Source organism: Triticum dicoccoides, chromosome 6B, assembly GCF_002162155.2.
Source record: "Triticum dicoccoides isolate Atlit2015 ecotype Zavitan chromosome 6B, WEW_v2.0, whole genome shotgun sequence".
NCBI classification, from domain to species: domain Eukaryota; kingdom Viridiplantae; phylum Streptophyta; class Magnoliopsida; order Poales; family Poaceae; genus Triticum; species Triticum dicoccoides.
The window spans coordinates 50383561-50392067 of NC_041391.1; the positions used below are offsets into that span (position 1 = coordinate 50383561).

Genomic DNA, 8507 nt, shown 5'->3' on the forward strand with positions numbered 1-8507 from the left:
CAAAATAACATGGCAAAAGAAAGTTCATCCCTACAAAATCATATAGTTAGGCTATGCTTCATTTTGGTCGCACAAAGATGTTCCCAACTTCTGTACCCCCGATGACAAGTCAAGCAATTGTTTCATACTTAAATAATCTCAAACTTTTTCAACCTTCACGCAATACATGAGCGTGAGCCATGGATATAACACTATGGGTGGAATAGAATATGATGATGGGGATTATGTGGAGAAGACAAAAAAGGAGAAAGTCTCATGTTGACGAGGCTAATCAATGGGCTATGGAGATGTCCATCAATTGATGTCAACATGAGGAGTAGGGATTGCCATGCAACGGATGCACTAGAGCTATGGATGCTCAACAAAAAAAACTAGTGGGTGTGCATCCAACTTGCTTGCTCATGAAGACCTACGACATTTGAGGAAACCCATCGTAGGAATATACAAGCCAAGTTCTATAATGAAAAATTCCCACTAGTATAAAAAGGATAACTTATGAGACTCACTACATGAAGAACAAGGTGCTACTTTGAATCACAATATATGAGACTCATTACATGAAGAACAAGGTGCTACTTTGAAGCACAAGTGTGGAAAAAAAGATAGTAGCATTGCCCTTTTCTTTTTTTTGGAGGGGGGCTTTCTTTTTATATATATTTTGGCCTTTCTCTTCTTTTTTTTTATTTGGGCAATGCTCTAATAATGATGATCATCACACTTCTATTGATTACAATATAAGGATTACAACTCGAAACCTAGAACGTCGGTGGAGCTACGGGGGCCCCACGAGGCAGGGGGCGCGCCCAGGGGGGTGGGCGCGCCCCCACCCTCGTGAGCACCTCCCGTATCTTCTGACGTGGGGTCCAAGTGCATCAGGTGGGTTTCCTTTCAAAAATAACTTCTCCAGTTGATTTCGTTCCGTTTTGACTCCATCTGATATTCCTTTTTCTCGAAACACTAAAATAGGCATAAAACAGCAAATCTGGGCTGGGCCTCCGGTTAATAGGTTAGTCCCAAAAATAATATAAAAGTGGATAATAAAGCCCAATATTGCCTAAAATAGTAGATAAAGTAGCATGAAGCAATCAAAAATTATAGATACCTTGGAGACGTATCACGCGCGGGCGGCTGCACGTCGTGGGCCCCGCTGGCATCGGCACCAACAACGTCGACCTCCATGCCGCCACCGAGGCCGGCTGCCTCATTGTCAACGCGCCCACCGCCAACACCGTCGCCGCCGCCGAGCACGCCGTCGCGCTCCTCGCGGCCATGGCCCGCAATGTCGCCCAGGCCGACGCCTCGCTCAAGGCCTGGACGAACATGACGCCGCCGCATCCCGGCGCCACTGTCCTTGACCTTCGTCGCCTGGCTGAGCCTCGCGATGGCGGCCTTTGTCCGCCGGCCTGTGCACGCACGCAAATTGTTCGATGAAATGCCCAAGAGAGGTTTGTTAGGCTGACAAGCGGGCCCCATGTCCAGCAAACGTTTTCATGTAACGGTGTGAGAAATTGGTGCCACGTCAGCCTGACTGGCAGGCCCCACCTGTCATAAACAAGCTTAACTGAGCCCGATCCACCGATCAGTGTTTTGTGCAAAAAGATTACAATAGACACGGTGTTTTTTGCAAAACAAAAAAAATATATTGTAGTGGTTTTTGCAATGCTTGCCTTCAAAGTGGTGGTTTTTTGCAATTTACTCCTCATTAGTATGATCACTTGGAACGACAATAAAATTGATCACAATGTATGAGATGGCAAAGGATGATGGGCTGGCGTCGCATATGTTCCATTGAATAATAGCATAGGTTGCTTACTAAATGTCGGGGGGATGACCCCGGATAGGCTTAACAACATTAGCAATTTTCAAAAACAACAGGGTGCCTAGCGCCCCTCAGTCCGGCTAGTCCTCCAGTCGGCCATCTGGCTCTGGGCCAGCAAGCCCTCTGGCTCCGAGCCGGCTGGGCACGACGCTATAGCCCTGGTCGGCTGGCTGCAGCCGGCAAGCGGCGGGTCAGCACCCTTCCATTCCATACGTACGACAAGACAACCCCCCACGACAGGGAGAGCATGGCAACAATGCCCACGTCATCGCTGATCGAGGAGAGCGAAGCAACAGTGCCCACTGTACCGCTGACCGAGGCGGACAGCGACGACGCGACGCGACACAGTAGCTGCACAATGCCAACCACTCCATGATGCGCGAATGGCGTGCCACAGTGGCATGCAGCCAGCGGGTCCCGCAGCCAACGGGCCCACAACCGGCGGGCCACAGCAGCCGGTGGGGCCCACTAGAAGCTAGAGACAATGGCACCATCAGGGCCCGCCCTCCTTATTTTATCACTTGCAACCTGGGAGGCCAGGCTATAAGACCTCCCAGGAGCCCCCTGAGAGCGGGTCGACTCATTCATCACACACACCTACACACATGCAAGGAGAATAGGAGAGCTAGCTCCTTCTTCCTCCTCCACCCATACAGCTCAAGGAGCGCCATTGTAGCTCTTGTGATCCTCATAGTCGATCCGGTAGGACTAGGGGTGTTACCTCCCTCGGAGGGCCCTAAACCTGAGTACGTCGTGTGTCTCACACCGCTTGTCGACAATATCGCTTCCGAAACCCACCGGCGTCCTCTGGCCCCAACCACACTCGATTAGCCATCCCATGTCATTTGCCGCGAGAACACCACGACACTATATAACAGTTGCAATAATAACATGTGCACTCTGGAGCACTCTTATGCACACACAATCCCTGTGGTAAATTAATTTTCTTGTGGACTTTTGTCATCCATGATTCGGCCTACGCGAGTATATGTATGAGTATATATACACATTAATTGTAACTAGCCATGGGCGTGCGGTGCGGCCCACACCGCGCCCTGTTGATGTGTTGCGGTGAAACATGTATAGAAATTTCAAACCTTTAGAAACATTTGAAAATAAAATCCAATGCTAACAAATCGGCTGATCAAAGGTGTTGGTCCTGATAATTCTGTGACAAAACCAAAACCGTCACCTCAGATACGTTCTTACGTGAGCGGAAAAGTGGTCCTGTTAGGATTTTATTTGTTGTTACGACGCTTCTGTGACAGATCGGGTGAGAGACAAAAACCATCACCACCACATTTTTGAAAATCAGTTTTACGTGACAAAAGTTACTCATCAAACAACTTTTTTTTAATCGAATGTGGGCAGCGTCCGAAGTAGGCTTCTTGGTCGCCGCGTCGGTCCGAATGTTGTGCCGGAAAGCCGTCCGGTCATGTTCGCTCTGATCGTCATGAATGCGGGTAAGCGGTCGTCACAGCGGCATGAATGATAACGAGGGTTCTAGAGCAGATGTCTTGGTCAGGTTTTTGGATGGGCCTTGTGTTAGAGTCCAATGTAGTGGAGGTCTTGACGCCTGCAAACCGCCATTCGTTTGGTTCAAGTTTGAGAATTTCGGACATTGGGACCGGTTCGCGCCATTTTGGTGGTCAGCATGGATGTGTCAAAAAATTCAAGACGCCTTTTTCAAACATTTGGGGGTGATCTGGCGATCCACATTCTCCCACGACACTCGACCACCCATTCCCTTTGTCTTCTTTCCTATCACGGAGCACCCCCGTCACCTCTCACCATCTTTGGGTGTTGCGCGCAAGCGACAGCGAGGCTACGAGCCGCCAAGAGTAACCACAAGGGGAGCAGCGTCAGCGTCACCGAGTTTCGGCGAGTCTCCTGATGGATATGTGACCGGTGCATAGTCGATGTTGAAACCAACACATGCTGATGCTAGGACCGGTGAAAGCGAAGCTACGAGATGGTGCGAAAGCTGCGTCGGGGTGGCGTGATGCTCCAACCAGTGCTCGGAGATGTTGAAACAGGCGGTGTGGGCCGCGTCGAATGCTGCGACGAGACTATACATTGTTGCAGCCTTTGTCGGAAATGTAGGAACTAGTGGTGCGTGAAGGTACGACGTCGCCACTGAAAGCGGCGACGGGACGGCACGATGCTGCAACCATCGCCGAAGACGCTGGAACCAGCGATGCATGAAGTTGCTATGGCAATGACGTAAGTTGCGGCGGCCGACGGGGCGACGCAATGCTGTACTGTTGGTGCAACAGCCGTGATACGCGTTCGCAAGCACTACTGCTCCGCCACGCAAGTCGATCCATGTGACTGTTCCGTAGGTGACCGATCGCTCGCTACGCCGGTCGACCACTTCGTCGACCATTTTCAAAACTTGTCCCGCACGACAGAAAACCAACGGTGAACACCATGGTCACGTTGGTCACTACTTGGATGGTTAGGAGAACAGTGCTATCTCTAGCGAACAAGGGTTCAAGTTCTAGGCTTGACATTTGATGCTTGCATTTTTCTGAATTTATTCCACGCCTTTCGACGATATGTGTTCAGTGGGAAGAGACGTTTCAGTTGACTACAAAGATATATATGGTAACTTTGTCGGTCTTAACATAATGTGCCGACTCACTCTTTCGAGTGTAGAACATGTGTTTTCTTATCAGGGTCATCGGTGTGTCGAAATGAGCCTTTACTACAGGCCATCGATCCTGTAAATAGCGATCGATGGTCGACCAGTGACGTGTACATACTACGAAAGGGAACAAAATGCTACTCGAAATGTTTTCCTTGTGACCAGCGAATCTCCAGAAAATCAATCGAGATGTAAACACCGCGCCTGCTTTTTACTGGGCGGTCACCCTTCCACAAGAAGCTCCGGGCACTTGCTACTTGTCGCGCGCGCTCAAGTCTCCGGCTGCAGCTTCGACCACACACCGCGGCCCGCAGTTCACACGCATTAAAAAGGCAACCGGAGTCGCACCCACCACCGCTCACCTGCTCCGCGGCCTCCAACAGCCCACGCCCTCCCGCCGGCTGCCCATGCCGCCGCCGCCTGAGGACCATCCCCTGCCGCCGCCTCGGCCGCGGCCAAAGCCAAAGCCTCCCAAGCCCAAGCCCAAGCCGGGGAGGATGAAGCCGGAGCCGGTGCGCGACCAGACGGACGCCGTCTTCCCGTTCCCTGCCGACCCCTTGGCCTGCGCCGCGCACTGCTCGGAGCCGTGCGCCCACTACGGCCTCTGCCGGCCGCCGCCGCCCTCGCGCACCGCCACCGTGCACCTCCGCTCCTCCTCTCGCCTCCCCACCCCGCTCATCGCCCTATCGGCGTCCGTCCTCGCCGTGTCCGTCGTCCTCCTCCTCGTCCTGCTCGTCTGCCACGTCGTGCGCCGGCGCCGGCGCCATGCCGCCAACGCCGCGCCGCTGCCGCTGCACCACCAGCTCGCCCAAGGCGGGCCTCCGGCCGACATGGCGGTCCCGGTGCCGGCGGACAGCGACTCCGACGACGGGGTGCACCACGTGTGGTACATACGCACCGTGGGGCTCGACGAGCGCGCCATCGCGGCCATCACCGCGCTGGTGTACGACCCCGACAAGTGCCGCGCCCTGGGGCTCGGCGGCGACGGCTGCGCGGTGTGCCTCGCGGAGTTCCGCGGCGGGGAGACGCTGCGCCTGCTGCCGCGGTGCGGCCACGCGTTCCACCGCGGCTGCATCGACACCTGGCTCCGCGCCCATGTCAACTGCCCGCTCTGCCGCGCTCCTGTCAAGGTCGCCGCTGGCGCTCACCAGACCGCCGCCCCCGGCAACGACGCGAGCGAGCCCGCGGCGAACCTAGCCGCTGCCGCTGGTGCTGGCGCCGAGGAGACCGGGGGCGACGGCGTCCTGTCGACGGAGATGGCTGTGAGGCGCGCCGCGTCCGTGATGGCGCTCCCGAGGCTGCCGTGGCCGGACGTCTCCCCACGACCTCTGGCTTCGAACAGTGCGCGCGAGGGGGAGATGGGCCTATCGAAGATCAGTAGAGCGCTGAAATCGTGGGAAGCGTTGGAGATAGCCGGCGTCGAGGTAGGCAGGTCGGCTTCGTTCGGCGCGGCGCCGCCGCGTTTGCCTGGGCGGTCAGGCCAGCCGGCCACGGGCATCAACGCCGACGAAATCCCGCGTTGAACTGCGATCGATGCTGCTGCTGCTGCTTGGGATGGAAGTTTTTGGAGTGAACAGCGTGAGCTTGTGCATACACCGTGAGAATGTCAGAAATTGTAAATAAGAATTACTGACGCAAAAGATGTGCTCCCTTGTAGTAGCATGTGATAATCTAATAAGCTATGAACATCTCAGTAGATATGAACATCATAAGCGCATGTTCATCTTCTGGTTCATATACACGAGCTTAAATATATGTATCTTGATAAAAAAAATCGCTCATCGATTTCAGGTTTCTTTCAATCATCCATGATACACATATACTCAATTTTTCGGCCAACTTTCGATCAATTTCAACCAAGTTGAGGCGTGGGGATGGTGATGCGGAATTTATCCTGTTCCAATCTGAAATGAACTGGATCCCATTCCAATCCAATCCTGTGCGCTCAGAAGAGAAAGCGCAATAGAGACTTGCCGGCCTGAATCAGAATTCTCAAGGAAGTTGCAGCGAGCGACTGGCCACCCACCTTGCCTTTTGTCACCATCGTGGTACCAAGACCGCATTAAAAATGATGCCTCCGTTTGCACTGCTAAAGCAGGAGGCGAGCGAGGTGGGCAGTCAATCCCAGTCACCTCATCAAAATGCAGATGTGCATCATTTATTTGGCCCAAGAAACTGCTGCTGTTCATTAAATGAGACGGGTGAGCGTCAGGTGCGAGAGTCTGATGAGACATGGAGTAGAACGCAAGCAGCTGAGGAGATTTTAACCAGACCATTTTGCCTTGTCGTGTTTGTCCTCCAGGCAGGCTTTTTCTTGCGGAAATAAGTCCGTATTACAACGAGTAGGGTATTTTGGAGGCCGAGCTCCATGAAGGATTTTATTTTTAAAATTTAAAAATTCAATTTTTCAGTTTCAGAAAATTCTGAAAAAAATATACATGCATGTAAGGATGTAATGTACAACATACGTCTAAAATTTCAGAATGAAATACCTTGAATTACGAGCTGCGGAAAAAAAAAACTAACCATGGACTTTGAGGATGAACAATGCATACACTAAAAAGGCCCTGATTTGTCTTTTTGTGTACTTCTCATCTTAACGTATTTTGACCTGAAAATTTTTAGACATGTACATTATGTATCTAGGTATATGGGTATTTATTTTCGGATTTTTTTCAAAACTGAAAAGTTTGAATTTTGAAGTTTTCAAATTAAGGCCTCCATGGAATTCGAGCTATGTTTGGCATTTTCGGTATTACAACCCCAAACTATCATCAAAGTCTAATATACAATAGATTTAAAAAAATCTAATATGCATTCATAAGCTACAAAACCGCCTATTTGACAACCTCCAACTTCCAAAACCGTACAAGAGACAGCGCTAGACCGGTTTGAAACTGGTTTTGACTAGTGAACAACCCAATCAGCCACCACGTCACTCCCTAGCCCACTTAACCCTGAATTTTTTATTTTCCATTCTATTTGTTATTTTGGCAAAACTTTTTGAAACTTTCCCAGATTTAACATAAGTTACTGTGGATATTCGATAATTTTTATGGGGGGACTTACTTTTTTGGGCAAAATTTTGACCTAAAATGGCTATGGATTTGAATTTTCATTTTAAATTTTCTCTGTTTGGCAAACATGGTTAAAACTATAGAATATAAGGGTAGTACATATATTTTAGAATGTTTTCAGAATTTAATGGAAAACCTTTTTGTACCAAAATTTGACCCAAAATGGCTCTAAATTTGAATCTTTGATCACGTTTTCTTATGTTTGACAAAGCTTGTTGAAACCTTCCCAAATTGAATAAGGGTGGTGTGGATTTCTGAGAATTTTTTAAATAATTTCTGGGAACTTCCATTTTTTGGCCAAATTGTGACCAATAATGTCTCTCAATGTGTTGTCACGGGGTGACGTGGCCGCTGACTAGGCTGTTAATCATTCTCAAACTAGTCCAGAGTTGATTCTTTGTCCGGTTTTAAAAGTTGGAGGTATTAAATAGACGGTTTCATAGTTCAAGGCTGTATATTAGACTTTGGCGGTAGTCTGAGGTTGTAATATGGACTTATCTCTTTCTTGTCAAGATTCAGGGCCTTTTAATTTGGAAAGTTAAGAAGGATACAAGTTTCTTCGCACCCTCTACTTACATCTTCATTGGTGTGAAATTGAAGTCTCAACAATTTTTTTTTGAATATGTTCCATGATTTATATGCCAGGGCCCTAAATATTTCCTGCCTTAGCTTCGATGTCGTGAGCCTGATCTCCAAGGTAGTATGGGATACAAATGTTATGCAGTTTAGGCCTATCACCGTCATCAATGTGATCCAAAACATTTTTTTGGAAGTGTGTGTCACTCATTTAGCCCCAGTTGCAGATAGGATGGTTCATCCTAACCAGTAGGCCTTCATCCGGCCCTGGTATATCCACGGTGGGGTGCATGTGCTGCATGAAGAAACCCACACGGTTAATCAAGCACTCGAAGGGTATATTCCTCTGAAAGTGCACAACCTTCTTGAAAGGTCCTTCCCTCGCTAG

The 8507-nt window shown here is 50.0% G+C and overlaps 1 protein-coding gene across 1 annotated transcript; it reads left to right on the plus strand.

The window, feature by feature from the left end:
• Positions 1-4774: 4774 nt before the first annotated feature.
• On the plus strand, positions 4775-6278 carry LOC119325758 (RING-H2 finger protein ATL52-like). The gene has a single exon (XM_037599480.1). The coding sequence runs from the start codon at positions 4874-4876 to the stop codon at positions 5987-5989; it is 1116 nt and encodes a 371-aa protein (XP_037455377.1). The 5' UTR covers positions 4775-4873; the 3' UTR covers positions 5990-6278.
• Positions 6279-8507: the final 2229 nt, after the last annotated feature.